The sequence below is a fragment of the Nipponia nippon genome, unplaced genomic scaffold, assembly GCF_047370975.1.
Source record: "Nipponia nippon isolate SJK-2023a ecotype South Korea unplaced genomic scaffold, ASM4737097v1 scaffold_15, whole genome shotgun sequence".
NCBI classification, from domain to species: Eukaryota; Metazoa; Chordata; class Aves; order Pelecaniformes; family Threskiornithidae; genus Nipponia; species Nipponia nippon.
Window position 1 is genome coordinate 291,486 of NW_028262331.1, and position 15,286 is coordinate 306,771.

At 52.7% G+C, this 15,286-nt stretch overlaps 1 protein-coding gene across 5 annotated transcripts; it reads right to left on the minus strand.

Moving 5' to 3' along the window:
• Window positions 1–1,161: 1,161 nt before the first annotated feature.
• MKS1 (MKS transition zone complex subunit 1) lies at window positions 1,162–13,163 on the minus strand. 5 transcript variants are annotated; one of them, XR_015703490.1, is made up of 19 exons: window positions 13,051–13,163; window positions 12,860–12,972; window positions 12,709–12,779; window positions 12,259–12,414; window positions 11,727–11,824; window positions 11,402–11,530; window positions 10,973–11,077; window positions 10,441–10,549; window positions 9,487–9,543; window positions 8,557–8,599; window positions 7,969–8,031; window positions 6,567–6,727; window positions 5,743–5,812; window positions 3,988–4,095; window positions 3,292–3,425; window positions 2,459–2,541; window positions 2,279–2,376; window positions 1,603–1,788; window positions 1,162–1,504 (listed from the first exon to the last, which is right to left on the minus strand). XR_015703490.1 is itself a non-coding variant. In XM_087751930.1 (18 exons), exons 1-18 carry the CDS (start codon window positions 13,128–13,130, stop codon window positions 1,682–1,684), a joined length of 1,695 nt encoding a protein of 564 aa, XP_087608056.1. In that variant the 5' UTR covers window positions 13,131–13,163; the 3' UTR covers window positions 1,162–1,681. The 5 variants fall into 5 exon arrangements, 4 of the variants coding, with proteins under 4 accessions (XP_087608056.1, XP_087608055.1, XP_087608057.1 ...); XM_087751930.1 differs by having other exon boundaries at window positions 1,162–1,788; window positions 6,657–6,727; XM_087751929.1 differs by having other exon boundaries at window positions 1,162–1,788.
• Between the last annotated feature and the right edge of the window lie 2,123 nt (window positions 13,164–15,286).

Here is a 15,286-nt window from a genome sequence, read left to right on the forward strand (position 1 = left end):
GGTCAATCTCTGCGAAACGTGACTGTATGATGAAAGACCACGATAGCGCGCACACACCTCAATTCTGCTGCTCCAGAACCGAGCGTTTGCCTTCACAGCCATCACATCAAGAGCGTATGCAGAGACGTGACTCATGCACAAGACATCATCCAGCTCCAGGCCACGGACAGCGCGCTCTGCTTAACGGGCCACGCTAACACACGCGGGCAGCCTCTGCCATCAAAAAGCCGGGATAGCAGGCGAGGAAGGTGAGCAAAAATCCTCTTTTATAACTGAAATTGCCAGACACATTCAAGCTGCCAGACAGATCTAGGGATTACGACAAAGGTCAAGGAGGAACAAACCCGGGATTTTGGGTTTCCCAGTGAAGGCTGGGACAAGATCGAAACAGCAAGGAGGGAGTGAGGAAGAGAACGGAGCACCCGGGAAGAGGGGGATGTTCTAACAATCACACACATGGCTGCAACCACGAGTCCCACGTTCCCTGCAAAGGACAGGCAGAGCAAGAGGAGGAAGGCCAATTCCTGTTTCATTTTCTGCCTGTGAATTCTAACTTTCCAGACACGTTCAGACCTGCGTGATCTCAGCCTGAGATTTTTCTCCCTATCCCTTGTGCTGGGAGCAGAGGTGGAGAACACACGGAAAAGTGACTCCTGCACAAATCAATGCAGCACTGCCACTCTGCAGGTAGCCTCTCTCCTGTGAACTTGAGACAGGAAAAAAAACGAATCTGAGAAAAGAACAGAAGAAACTGAGTAAAAATTGGGCACACAGATGCTTCCCCAGGAAGCAATGCCACGTACTGCAATCAGAGATGGAGCAATGAACCATAGCTCAAATGAACAGCTTGAACGGTTCAAAGTTCAGCTGCTGTGCAAATGTTATAATCTGCTCTCGTTGCCTGCAAACCATCCAGCCCCAGCCAAAGTTCTGCTATGAACTAAGGGGAATGCGTGTTTTCAGTTGTATTCCTGAACAAAGAATCCTCCTGCTCATCACTGCAGAGCTAGAAACGTTATGGGGCCACGCACAAGGAAATACGGAATGTAACCCTTTTCTCCCGTTCTCCATCTCTCTAACGTTATTCCCTTGCTTTGATTTCATGTATTACAGGCAGCAGAGAGCGCTCTCTCTAGGAATGAATCAGTCTTAAGGCAGAGGTGAACAGCTTCATTTTACTATTGACTGACCCATAGCTGCAAATGCTGACAACAATTATCAGCACCCTCCAGAAGTTACCTACCCATTTCATTAAATCCCTAACAGCATTCACCATCACCCTTCAACACCACCCTCTTTTTTAAGAAGAAAACTAAATTTACCAAGTCACGTAGACTTGAAATTTTTCTAACCATTTACTGTTCAACTCCTGAAAAAGCGTTAAAGGGTTCACAGGTCCCATGTCAGTATTTTAGTCCGCTCAGCAGAAATGCGAACAATTGGCTGGATCCTTAGGGCCTGGTAGCAAAGTGCCTTGAAAGACTGGGGCTCCTTCCACAGGTACCTGTGGAAATGCAAAGATTCGGGGTCTGGATGTGTTACAGACTCCTTCCCCCATCCACGGAAAATGGCAAAGGAAGGGCTTCGAAAGCTTCCAGGCACCGGCACTGTGATTCCTACTGAGCAGCGGGAGCTTGTGTCGGAGAGATGCCGAGTGCTCCGGGGCCGTGGAGGCGGTCGATCACGGTTCCTGTGACTGGTGCACAGCGGAGGCAGAGGTGCCGATGAGATCTTGAGGAAGGCTCTCGCGTGCTTCCTGCATCCGGCGCCGTGCCCTCTGGAAAGCCTCTACAACACAGCAGGCGAGAGGAAGCCAGAATGCATCAGACAGCCTCAGGGAAGGGGAGGGATGAGTCTGTCCAGCGAACACCACCTCTCCTGCAGCAGGAGTCTCACTTCCTATTACTAAGTTCCACCAACAAAGCACCCGGTCCCTGCTGCTCTCTTCACTTCTTTCTAGCACCATCTTTGCTCTGTGCAGAATGGAATCAGCGACAGCCTGTGCCACAAGCCATGCTCAGTGCCAGGCAAGACTGGGCAGCCCAGCCTAGGCTTTGCCCTCCCAGGGTGGTTATCCCTCCTGCCTGCTGAGAGCTGATGCCTCCTGAAGTTTCCAGCTCAGACCAGGACATTTAACCTCTGCTATGGACTCAGAGAGCACATGGCGGGGCAATTATCCCCACAGCAATGGATTCTCCTGAAATATCCTGCCCACTCCGTAAAAAGGGGCAAAAGTGACCCAAAGGCTCGCCAGGGAGAATGACACTGAAAGCCCTACCCAAAACGTTGTAGACAGAGCTCTGCTGGCTGAAGCCTCCAAGCCGGTCCAGTACACTCTGCATGCGCTGCCTCAGGGCACTGGTTTCCAGAAAGGCTCTGCACAGAAGTACAGTAGGAGGTCAGGGCTGCCGAAACACAGCACACACGATGGAGCTCGTACTCACTTCGCTGCACTTACTTAGACTGCTGCAGGCAGTAAAGCCGGAACGTGACGCTCCCTGTTGTCTCTGTGCGGAAACCAAAGCGGCTCAGACGCTCTCCCTGCAAAGACGGCACGAGTTAGAGTAACCACAGCCTGCAGCCTGCTGCAGCAGGCTGACCCTACCGAAAACGAGCGTGCCCCACCAGCAGCATGCACTCCTCTGGGCACCAAGTCTCTCCCTTCCCCGCTGCACACAGAAAGCGAGGTCAGAAAGAAGGGCAGGCGGTTCCAGGCTGGGCTGAGGGCAGGACCTAAACACTAGCAAGCGGAGTGCAGCGCTGGAGGAAGGTTTCAACAACTGCATCAGGGCTCGTTCCCACACAAAGCTGCTACGAAGGTCAACTTGCTCATTACACCAGCGAGCACCTCTGCAGCTTTCTTAAGAACGTGAAATTTCTGCCCGCCTCACACCCACGGGCTTCTTGCTTCAGTGAACTGTTCCAGAAGCAGTACAGCCCAGATCCCTTACAAAAACACAGGAAAAAGTCTATAGCTGGTAACAAATGCTGATCTGACAGACGCTTTCGGAACAGGGCCAGCACAGGCAGGGGTAAGGCAAGGCTTTGGGCCACGTTCACCCACTTCTCTAAGCTGCACACACCTCAGGAGGCAGAGAGCTCTGCCTCAGCGCCTGCCCGTTCCTCTGTTCATGATCACAAGCCTCACAAAGGAGACGTTTCCTTAGTCAAAGGGACAGGGCCACCAGCTCGTCCTCGTTCAAATCTGGTCCAGGCTGTCCACAGACATCTGAAGCCGAGAGCATAACCCACCATCTCCCAGCATGAGCAACGCCCTGCAGTCGAGCTCACCTTGAAGGTCGATGGTATCCTGACGTAGGTTATGTCCTCCAGCTCAGGAGATCCCCCAATGAAAAATCTCCTCAACTCAGCGACTGTCCCCAGCTCCACAGGGCGCCAGGTACGGATGGTGAGCGTGTGGAGACCTGGCCCAGGACAACAGGACAGCTTAGCAGCTACGACCAACAACCTGTTCAGAGTCACCGAGGACAGCGTGGTAGATGGATACCTGCTGACCCAAACCACCGTAGGCGGGAAATGGAAACGCTGCACGGTATCTCTGTAACGTTTTCCCAACGAGTCAGCCCCATACAGTCACACCGCCAGCACTGAAAGTACCCCCTGCCCGTGAGGAGCATCTCCTCGTTACACGTGGGTGTCGGAATAGTTGTGACCCTCAGATTCCCTGTGGGACAGAGGGGGCTACTGCCATTGTAAAGATGGATACGCAGCATCACCCAGCGCTTTATCACACAAGACTTTGTGACAGAACCACCGAAGGAGCAAGGACAGCAACACATGATGCATCTCAACAAGGCAGAATGGTGCAGGATGCATCAAATCCTTCCTTGCTGCCCCCCAGACAGCGAACTATCCCCTTCAGTATGCAAAGGCAAAGCCGCCCCAGGACCAGCTGAATCCACTCCCAAGAGAACCACTCAACTCATTCCCCCAGACAATTAACATCACGCCCCAAGTATGTTTTACCTGGAGATGCCGGCAGCACCAAAGAACCATATCCTTCAACGCGATACCTCTGCCAGAAATCCAGGGACAGGACCTCAAAGTAGAGAACAGGCCACTGAGGGAGACTGTCTGCAAGGAAGGGGAGCAGATCACAGCTTCGTGAGGGAGACTATGTCCTGGTTTCAGCTGGGACAGAGTTAGTTTTCTTCTTAGTAGCTGGTAGAGCGCTGTGTTTTGGATTTAGGAGGAGAATAATGTTCATAACGCACTGATGTTTTGGTTCTTGCTGAGCAGAGTTTACACCAGTCAAGGACTTTTCAGCTTCTTGTGCTCTGCCAGGTGCACAAGAAGCTGGGAGGGAGCATAGCTAGGACAGCTGACCCAGACTGGCCAAAGGGCTATTCCATACCATATGACATCATGCTCAGTATATAAGCTGGGGGAAGAAGAAGGAAGGGGGGGACATTCAACATGATGGCGTTTGTCTTCCCCAGTAACCGTTACGCGTGATGGAGCCCTGCTTTCCTGAGGATGGCTGAGCACCTGCCTCCCCATGGGAAGTAGTGAATGAATTCCTTGCTTTGCTTTGCTTGCGCGCGCGGCTTTTGCTTTACCCATTAAACTGTCTTTATCTCAACCCATGAGTTTTCTCACTTTTACTCTTCCGATTCTCTCCCCCATCCCACCGCGGGGGAGTGAGCGAGCGGCTGTGTGGCGCTTAGTTGCTGGCTGGGGTTAAACCACGACAGACTATCACAGAGAAAAAAATGCTAAATGCCCAGCTCCACTAGTAGGAAGTCCTTTCTGTATTTCTTCTACAATGACTAACCTAGATGTATCGGTGATTATTTTCCCCTGTACAAGCTGAACTCTCAGATTTGAGGATGAAAACAGAATTATTGATAAGATGTTAAAAATTTGGGAAAATTCTTTGAGAGCAAGTCCAAACTGGTTCCTCAATTTTCTTTGAGCAGACAAGACAATCTTCTGTGAATTTTTTTTCACCTCTGACCCTTCCCACCATTATTGGGGGATTATTAACTTGGATTCTCCTACAGGTCTCCAAGCATTTCTTTTTTCCATGGTGAAACAAACTCAGCGTGTTTATTGTAAGCTGAAAATCCATTAGTGTTGCTTGAATACTCAAATCCAATGCGTACATTGGATTCAAGCGGCAAGGCATGCCGCAAAGCTGTCCCTAGCAATCGCAATCCAAAGAGCAACGGGGCCGGTGAGGAAGCAGCAGTAGCGGAGTGAAGCAGCAGGAACAGGCAGCAGAGAAGCCCAACTTAAAACAGAGCTGGAAGTTTCAAAGTGACATAAACTGTACAAAGATTATACAAGTCACTGAGCGCGTCTACAAACGTAAGACTCGGCACAGAGTTCTAGCTGCGTACAAAAAAGCTGCCTGTTTCTTTGGCTGCAGAGTCCCAGGGCTCTACGCAGCACACCGGGCATGCCAACACAGAGCAGCACGCCAGGCATTTTGAGACAGACAAGCTAAGATCCAAGTAGTTTTGCAACTGGATAAAGCTGACTACAGCCTGGAAGCAGGGCAACATCAACAAATGCATACAAATGCTAATGCATCGCTGGGCAGGGCAAATATAGTACGTGTCCAGAGGTTGTGTGGTGACAGGGGGAACATTTGCTGAACCAGCAACGTTCCCCTTTGTTTAAATCTGTCCTTTCATCTTGGTGAGGGGCCAACAACACGCCTACGCTGCGATCAAAAGATTTCAGAGTTTCACAGTTCAGAGCAACAAGGAAACACACCTTCCGATTCGTCTCCTTGGGTGAAAAACATCTCCAAAGTGAAGGGGTAGCAGAAGTGTGCCACGTTATCCTGGAAAAGGAACAGGACAGAGATCAGATTCCTGGACGAGAGAATTCATCACGAGCATTGCAGGGGCACAGAGAGCAGGGAGAAAAGAACTAACGGTGGAAAAGAGGTAACGATGCCCAAACGAGATCAATCACATCACAGTAACGAACACCCGACTGCGTGATGGACCTGCATACGCTCCCAAGTGCCATGCTGATGGAACAGACTGTAAATACTAATGAAAAGGGGGAAAGAGTAACGCACCTCAAATGAGAATTCAGCCAGCTGCGTAACTACTACACCGCCACAATCTTTACAGGAGGCAAGCAAAATACCTCCAACAATGTATTACTGAAATGTTGTATGAAAATTATTTTTGTAATATGCAAACTAGCTCACATAAAAGACATTAAAAAGTTGATAAAATTCAAATTTTGTAAGAGAGGAGCTGGAGACAGCAAGGGAATCAACTTCCCAGATAGCAGGAGGGGTTCGTTTTGAGAAATCAATTTAGAGACTGTGCATTCCTGCCCCAGGCAAGCCAGAACAATGCTTCGTTAACCCTGAGCATTCGAGAACACAAAAATCAAAGCTCCAAAGGCAATTAATCAGCTAGAAGGAAGAAAAAAGTGAGGTTCCAGAAACTGCTTTGAAGCAGTTTTATTTGGTCTAGTTTCACTTGGACACAGTGGCACCCCGAAAAATGGCAAGTATAACTAGAAGGAGGAGAATCCCAAACACGCCCTGCCCTTGAAAGGAGCTCTCAAGTCAGGACCTTTGCTGAATAGATCTGTAGCTTGTTACATGTGCTCCACTTCAGAGAATGCCTGCTCAAACGGCTCTGCAGCTCTGAAAGCATCCTTACCCAGCCCACTGTCTTGGTGGCACAGGTCTGCGTCACCCCTGATAGCTGCTGGGACGCGGGGCTCGACCACTCTGGGAGAAGAGGAGAATGTGAGCACAGCAGTGAATGCTTTGGGTGAGAGGGAGCACTCAAACCAGAGCTGCTCAAAGGAGAATATCAGTCCCAGATGACATGGATAACAGATAACATCACCCACACTGAATTTCCCTAGGTGTGTCCCACCCCATCTTGTTCCAGGCAATGGCTGCTCCCCACAACGCCCTGAACTGTCGATGAAAAGCACCAACTCCACCTTAAGAGAAAAGCAGAACCTTATCTAAATGTACTGAGTAGCAGAAGTGGTACCTCTCGGGCAAACATCGGGGTATAACCAGAGAGGGGAGCCACAGCCATAGCTTGAAGGGAATTAAACATGCAGCGGGATGTTAGTGCTGGGAACCTTATTTATCAGTCAAAAATTAATATGTTAGTGTCAGCACAAAACAGAGAAGGGCAGCGAGGCTGGGGCAGGGGCTGGAGCACAAGTCTTATGAGGAGCGGCTGAGGGAGCTGGGGTTGTTTAGTCTGGAGAAGAGGAGACTGAGGGAAGCCCTTATTGCTCTCTACAGCTACCTGAAAGGAGGCTGTAGCGAGGTGGGGGTCGGTCTCTTCTCCCCAGTAACAAGTGACAGGACGAGAGGGAACGGCCTCAAGCTGCGCCAGGGGAAGTTTAGGTTGGATATTAGGAAAAACTTCTTCACCAAAAGGGTGGTCAGGCATTGGCACAGGCTGCCCAGGGAAGTGGTTGAGTCTCCATCCCTGGAGGTATTTAAAGGACGGATAGACGTGGTGCTTGAGGACATGGTATAGATGGACTTGGCCGTGACAGGTTAACGGTTGGACTCAATGATCTTAAGGGTCTTTTCCAACCTTAACGATTCTATGATTCTATGATAAAACATGAGAACATGACGGTGAGCACTGAAATCAGACAAGGTCACTGCTGAGATGGGGAAGACCGGAAGGCCACTCTCCGCAGTACAAGGAATGAACTCTGGGCAGCCTGCTGGACACCATCACCCCTGGCTGAGAAGCCAAGGGACCTCTACGTCCCAGCCTAATTTGGAAGAGATGAGAGGGGAAGATGCTACTTTCTCCCAGACATGAGTTTAGTTCAAACAACTGAGTTCTGCAATTCTAGCTCTGAAGACCTCTGACTAGATCCCAGCCCCGACATTAACTTTTACTTCCAGCAGAGCTGATCTGATGGACCAGCCAAAGCATGCTTCGCTCCTCAAAATGCTGCAATACGGCGGGAAACGTGAATACTTACGGTTAGGCAGCTCCACGAAGAAGTGAACATAAAGGTTGTCATACTCATAGCCTTGAGCTGAAACTGAGAAGAGAGAATGAACGTGGGCTGCTCGCTTCCACACAAACTCCTCTAGTACTCACTGTAGACTTTGGGGAGAGCCAGCACCAATAACCTCAGCGACAACCAGTTCCTGCTGGAAGCTGGGAAAAGCCAGGGTCTTCAAAGTAACAGAATACGACCCTCAGAGAAGATTCCTTCTCTAGACTAGCCCTGTCCCCATATCACTAACCAGATCAGGAAGGTCACACATTTAATTGCTTCCTTTGCTATAATCTCTATTAACTTCCCAATCTGCTCTCCTTTTTTCAGATCTGTATGTCTTCCTAGAACAGCCGCAGTATTTGTAACCTCCAATCTGTAAAGGCCACTCAAGGGCTTAGTCCGCAAAAACAGGGGAGGAGGAGGAGGAAGTAAAGGATTCTAGGGAGAGAAGCACCTACTCTGGACCGGCCTGCGATCCAAGAACCCTTGGACCCTCCATAGCCTCAGCCATCCCAGCAGACCCAGATTTGCCCCTGTTTGTTACTGTTTGAAATAAGGACTCACCTATTTCTCCATTCACAAAAAGCCGCAGAGCACCAGGAAGAGTCTGTACGAATGAGCAGACAAACAAGACAAAGAGCGCAATGGCCGCTGGTGGAACCTCACACAATCCCCTCCCACCAGGGTCTCACACAGGTACTTCACAGATGTTTGTACATGAATGATTCACTCCGCGGGCCAGGTAGGCGTCATGACTTCTCCCATCACTTTCCAGAAGTGAACAGTCCCTCCAGAGAGACGCTCTCTAGAGAGACCAAATTCCTAGACTGCAGGAATTTACTATTCCGTAAACCAGTCTCTTAGAGACTTCAAGATGGATATAAAATGTTGCGAGAAGTCACTTGCAGAAATCACAGTCCTGTTTCTCCCTCTAGTGTTCCGGCACTTGCCCAAGGTGGGGGGAGCAGGGGGAAGCACAGGACAAGCTGAGACACTCTATTGAAGTACAACAACTTTCACACTTTGGCAAACAAGATTTGAGCAAAAAAGATTACGGTCTGGGTAATTCAGTGAGAAGGGAAACTGTGCGTGAGTTTGGGGGTGGGAGGGGCTGTTTACTTGAACAAAGCGGCACATAGATGTGTTGGACATTCAAGAAGTTAACAGCAATCACTATGCCAAAAGATATAAACCCTCCTTCCTTCTTAAAGTATTATAATCAAAGGCCGTCAGACAATGCATGCAGTCTCACAGAGACTGCAGCGTTCAGCACGCTCTGCTGCTGGTCGGACAGATCTGCATCTCTGGAGATGGATCTCTGCAGGCCCCACATTGGGTCCCTTTTGACCCAATTTTCTGTTAGAAGCCACGAGGTAAAAGCTGCCAACAGACCCCCAGAATGAGACAGTCTCTGGGGTACAAGCGGCAGCCATGCTAACCAGGTCGACAGCCTCCAAAGGCAGCAGGTCCCTGCCGAGTGCCGCTGGTACTCACCATTTCAAATTCTGAGCCTACGAGGCCGCTGAGGTATTCCCTGTGCCGACCGTACAGCTGAAAACACAGAACAAGCGGATTAGAAAAAGGGTCTTTCTGATTATATATGTTTTTACTTACTGAAAAAATTGTAAGGGATATAACTTAAAACCAATTTAAATTGTTGACAGGCTTAGCACACAGGGTTTTTTAACTGTTATAGCCGATACAGGGAATATAAGAATCTAACAGAACAAAGATGCATAACTGCTAACACTGCATGGAACTTCAGCTTCAGAGAAGACCTTGTCAAAGGCCAATCTAAGTGAAAAAGCAGCTCTGAAGAATCAGATCTTCAATGACATGTTAAAAACACAGGCATAAACGATTCCAATGAAACCAACAGATGAGATCAGCGTGGCAAAATCATGATTTCCTTATTGATCACAAAAAGAATAAGGAAACGTACAACCGAAGAACTAAAACATTAAGTACCTTTATAAACTGCCACAGCCAAAAAGGCAATTCAGAAAGATCAAGACAGAAAATGAGATCCAAATATCCTGGGACATTCATAATAAGAAACCATTCAATAAGTATACAGGCAGCCAGAGGAAGACCAAGGAAAGGGTTTGCCCACTGCTCAAAAGAGACGGAAAACCACTGGCAGGTGACATTAGAAAGGCAGGAATTCAGGTGGTTTCTTGCATCAGCTCTCACTACATAGATCACCGCAGTCAGAGGCCGACACACCTAATACCGGCCGAGGCCTCTACCTAGCGTAAGGAATGAAGCGGTCAGGGAGTATTCGTTGGAGTTCTCAAATTGCTGGGCACAATGAGACTCACCGCCAGCGACAATCATTTTGTCAACTTGAGGTGTCTACGGCCCTACCAATTACATCTGCCTGAGGGCCTGAGCTCCCTCTGTCAAACCAGGAGAACTAGTCAGTGATCAGCGGAGGCCGGTCCTTACGTCTCTGAACACACGCTGCTCACGTTCCTCGTCCTCTGGCTGCACCTGGACAGACGCATTCTCGATGGTGTATTTCCACACCTCTCGCTTCTCTCCATCCAGCTCGATCCTGCAGAGCCCCAAAACAACGGGCGAAACTCCCCATTACACAGAGCACAGGCACAGGCAGCAACAGCATCAGCTGGGCCATCCCGACACAGCGGCCCCCCTCCACCAGGCCGCTGCGGTAACACAAGGGCACGAACGGCCCTCTCCTCGCTCCCCAGTGCCTGCCAGCATCAACGACTCAAAAAGGGAGACTCGTGTCCAGCACGTGCGTAACCTGTATCCCTAGGGACCAGCACCAAAGCCCCACACATGCAGTGACACCAAGCACAAGTACACAATAACCTTGTCTTAGAAATCTCTGGAATAAAACTAAAAAATATCCCTCAATTTACGTGCTGCTCCGCTGCCTGAAGGGTGACCAGCAAACAGCCATTTCAGCCCTCTGCATCAGTCCCACGAGAGGTACCGGCCCTGCCCCACTCACCGGTAGGCTCCTTTGGTGCCAGTAAAGTCAGGCTTCACCGTGATCACCCCATTGCCGTCCACCTTGATTGTACAAAGAACATGTTCATACTCCCTGTGACCAAGCCTAAGAGAAGACATCAAGAAACACATTCTAAATAGAGAACACGGACGCTCTCTTGCTCTGGAACAGCAGAGCTGGTAAAGGCACACGGGGGTTCAGAAGGGAACAAACACACCCATGGTTTCCTACATTAGTTTAAGAAGCCTTTTGGAGAGATACACTCAGTTACCTCCCAACCGAGGAAAGAGGCAGAAAGAAAGAGCAGCCCGAGTTACTGAGCTCTTGGAATTCTCTCCCCTTAACTAATGAAAAAAACAGGAGATTTGAGTAAGGAGGGAAGATGGGTTTCCTTCTGGGAAATTAAGATCACTTCAGGATTTTACTTACTTCCCGTAAGGTCCCAAGTCCCCCATGATGTACATGGTCTGGACAGGAGTGTTAATCACATGACTGTTCTTTATAAATTCTTCTGAGGGTTCCCAGGTGATGATTTTTGACTTCAGAGAACTTGCTTCTCTGTCAACAACAGAAGAGGACAAGTCATGGCTCACCTCAGCAGCCTGGCACAGGCAGCACTGAACCCGCCCCGACGAAGAGTCAAACTGCCGGGTTCCAAGTGCGACACAGCTCAAGCCACCAACCTCCATGGACCAGGCTGCTCCGCAGCAGGGAAACCTCCATTAGGAAGCTCCGAGCCCCAGTTTGCACTCACATTGGCCTACGGTCTTGTCTTCTCCTCCTCACGTTGGCCATCCTCTCTGCCAGATATGATGGCACCTCATGATCCGAGTCGGTTACCTTCTGGCAGTGCTGGAAGAGGGAAACAGACGGGAACTAGCTTAATTATAACAGGCCACCTTTCCCAAACACAGCTCCGCTCTTGGAGGACAGAACAGGTATGTACGCACCCACATGCAAGGACAAACTGCTACAAGACCGTAGATCTCATTTGCTGTTCTTGTGGCAAAGTACAGCTAAACTCCACCCAACAAGTTACCCACAGAGCAATGCTACAAAGCCAAGTCCCTCCGAGCTGCCCCTGACCGTCGTTCTGAAACAGGAAGAGCTCATCCCAGGTCTGGGGCACCAGGTGAAGCTGCTTTGCAGAAGCAATAGGTTCTCCTGCACACAGCATACCTGGCTTGCTTCTGCATGGCCAAGAACTGACAATGCTCCCTCCGCAGCAGGCCTGGCGGTTTTGACAGACGCTGCTGTAGAGATGATGCGTAACTAAGAGCCCGTACCTCCTCTAGGTTGGTGAATCGGTCATGATCCGTGTAGGTGAAGATGCGACAGTTCTTCCGACCTCCAGCCCTCTCCAGTTTCAGGATCTCCTCATGGTACTGCCGGTCCAGGGGAGTCTGGCAGGCTGACTCGTTTTGGTACAGATCCACCTCAAACTGAGAGCACCGCGGGCAAAGCGCAAAAGCTGCCTTTCACCAGCATTGTCAGAGCCACAAACACCTTTCAGCCGAGATTTCCAAAGCCACCACAGAGAGAGACAAGATCCTTGAGGAATCCCAGGGAAAAACCCGAGCTCCGGAGCGGCTCCGACACCGCTCAGGCCCACCGCTGCCCCCCTGGAGGGGCTGGGGCACAGCGGCTCACCCCGAAGCGGGGGACCCTGCAAGGGAGGGCGGCAGAGGAGAAGGCCCCCCCAGCCCCCCCCGGCCCCGCCGCCGCCGCACACCCACCTGGCTGAAGAGCTTCTCCTGCCACCCCACCTCGGCCTCCTCCTCATCCTCGTCCGGGGGCCGCCGGGCACCTGCGGGGAGAGGGCCCGGTCACCTCCGAGGGCGCTGCCCCCGCCCGCCCGCCCGCCCCCTTCCCGGGCACCTCACGTACCGGTAGCGGCGCGCTCGGCCAGGCCCAGGAGCTCGGGGCCGCGGGGGCCGGCGAGGGGCGGCGGGGCCTGCGGCAGGAGGGGCCCGCCCGACGTGAGCCGCTGGATGCGGACCCTGCGGGGAAGGAGGGAGGGAGCGTCACGGCGGGCCGGGGCCGGGGGCCGGGGCCGGGGGCCGGGGCCGGCCGCTCACCGGAGGCGCAGGTTGCGTACGGGGTCCCGGGACCGGTAGACGGCGCCGCCCGCCTCCGCGCTGCGCAGCGGCTCCGCCATGGCCGCCTCACCATGGAGACGGGGCGGCGCGGCAGGCACAGCGCCCCCCGCGGCCGGAGGGCGCCCGCTCCTCGCTCCGCGGAGCCCCCCGGCCCCCGGGCGAGCGGGGTTTTGCCACGTCCCTGCCCCTGAGGGTCCCCCCGGCCCCCGGGCGAGGCGGGTCCCCCCCATCCTCCGGGCGAGGCCCCCCAGAGCAAAGCCCCCCGTCCCACGGCCCCGTGCGCTGCCGTGCCCGCAGCACCCTGTGCACCCGTGAGGAGCCGACCGCGAACCTGCCCCTTTCTCTGCTTTATTCCCTACCCCTTTCCTAATCTTTCCCGACATTGGGCTGTTTGGCTGCCAGGCTCGATGTCCAGAGGGAGACCCGTGACGAGTGGTGTCCCTCAGGGGCGCGTTCTGGGACCAGCGCTGTTCAATGTCTTCATCAACGGCTCAGCGGGATCGGGTGCACCCTCAGCCAGTTTGCAGGTGACACCAAGCTGAGCGGTGCAGGTGACACGCCGGAGGGACGGGATGGCATCCAGAGGGACCTGGGCAGGCTGGAGAGGTGGGCCTGGGTGAGCCTCATGGGGTTCAACCAGGCCAAGGGCAAGGTCCTGCACCTGGGTTGGGGCAGTCCCTGGTATCAGTACGGGCTGGGGGATGGAGGGATGGAGAGCAGCCCTGAGGAGAAGGCCTTGGGGGTGCTGGGGGATGGAAAGCTGGACATGAGCCGGCAATGTGCGCTCACAGCCCAGAAAGCCAAGCGTCTCCGGGGCTGCATCCCCCGCAGCGGGGCGAGGGAGGGGATTCTGCCCCTCTGCTCCGCTCTGGGGAGACCCCCCTGGAGCCCTGCGTCCAGCTCGGGGGTCCTCAGCACGGGAAGGACATGGAGCTGTTGGAGCGGGGCCGGAGGAGGCTGCGGAGACGATCCGAGGGTGGCACAGCTCTGCTGGGAGGACAGGCTGAGAGCTGGGGGGGTTCAGCCTGGAGAGGAGGAGGCTGCGGGGAGACCTGATTGCAGCCTTTCCATACTTAAAGGGGGCCTACAAGAAGGATGGGGACAGACTTTTTAGCAGGGCCAATAGCGATAGGACAAGGGGGGATGGTTTTAAACTAAAAGAGGGGAGATTCAGACTGGATCTAAGGAAGAAATTTTTTACAGTGGGGGTGGTGAAACACTGGCAGGGGTTGCCCAGAGAGGTGGGAGATGCCCCATCCCTGGAAACATTCAAGGCCAGGCTGGACGGGGCTGTGAGCAACCTGATCTGGTTGGAGATGTCCCTGCCCACTGCAGGGGGATGGACTGGGTGGCCTTGAAAGGTCCCTTCCAGCCCAAAGCATTCTGTGGTTCTATGACCTGATCTTCATGGAGATCACCACCCTCCTCACTCCAGGACCTCTGTCCCAAGCTGCGATGATCCTGTCCCTCTGCGGGTGGGCCAGGGTGGCAGCCCCTGTCCCCCACACACCGCACCTCAGCGGCCATTTTGCTGCCAGTTGCCCAGTGCCACCAGTTCTGCTGCATTCCCCAGCCCTTCCCTGCTGTGCCTCCTCTGGGAAGGGGTCTTATGAAAACATTCTGGAGGTCTACATATACCATATGGTCATAGAATCATGGAATGGTTTGGGTTGGAAGGGACCTTAAAGATCATCTGGTTCCAACCCCCCTGCCACGGGCAGGGACACCTTCCACTCCATCAGGTTGCTCAAAGCCCCGTCCAACCTGGCCTTGAACACTTCCAGGGATGGGGCAGCCACAGCTTCTCTGGGCAACCTGGGCCAGCGCCTCACCACCCTCATAGTAAAGAACTTCTTCTTTATATCCAATCTAAATCTCCCCTCTTTCAGTTTAAAGCCATTACTCGTCCTATCACTGTAAAAAGTCCCCCCTTGTAAAAAGTCCCCCCAAGCTTTCTTGCAGGCCCCCTTCAGGTGCTGGAAGGCTGCTGTAAGGTCTGCCCAGAGCCTTCTCTTCCCCAGGCTGAACAACCCCAGCTCTCTCAGCCCGTCCTCATAGGAGAGGTGCTCCAGCCCTCTGAGCATCTTCGTGGCCTTCTCTGGACTCGCTCCAACAGGTTCATGTCCTTCTTATGTTGGGGGCCGCAGAGCTGGACGCAGTGCTCCAGGTGGGGTCTCATGAGAGCAGAGGGGGAGAATCGCCTCCCTCAACCTGC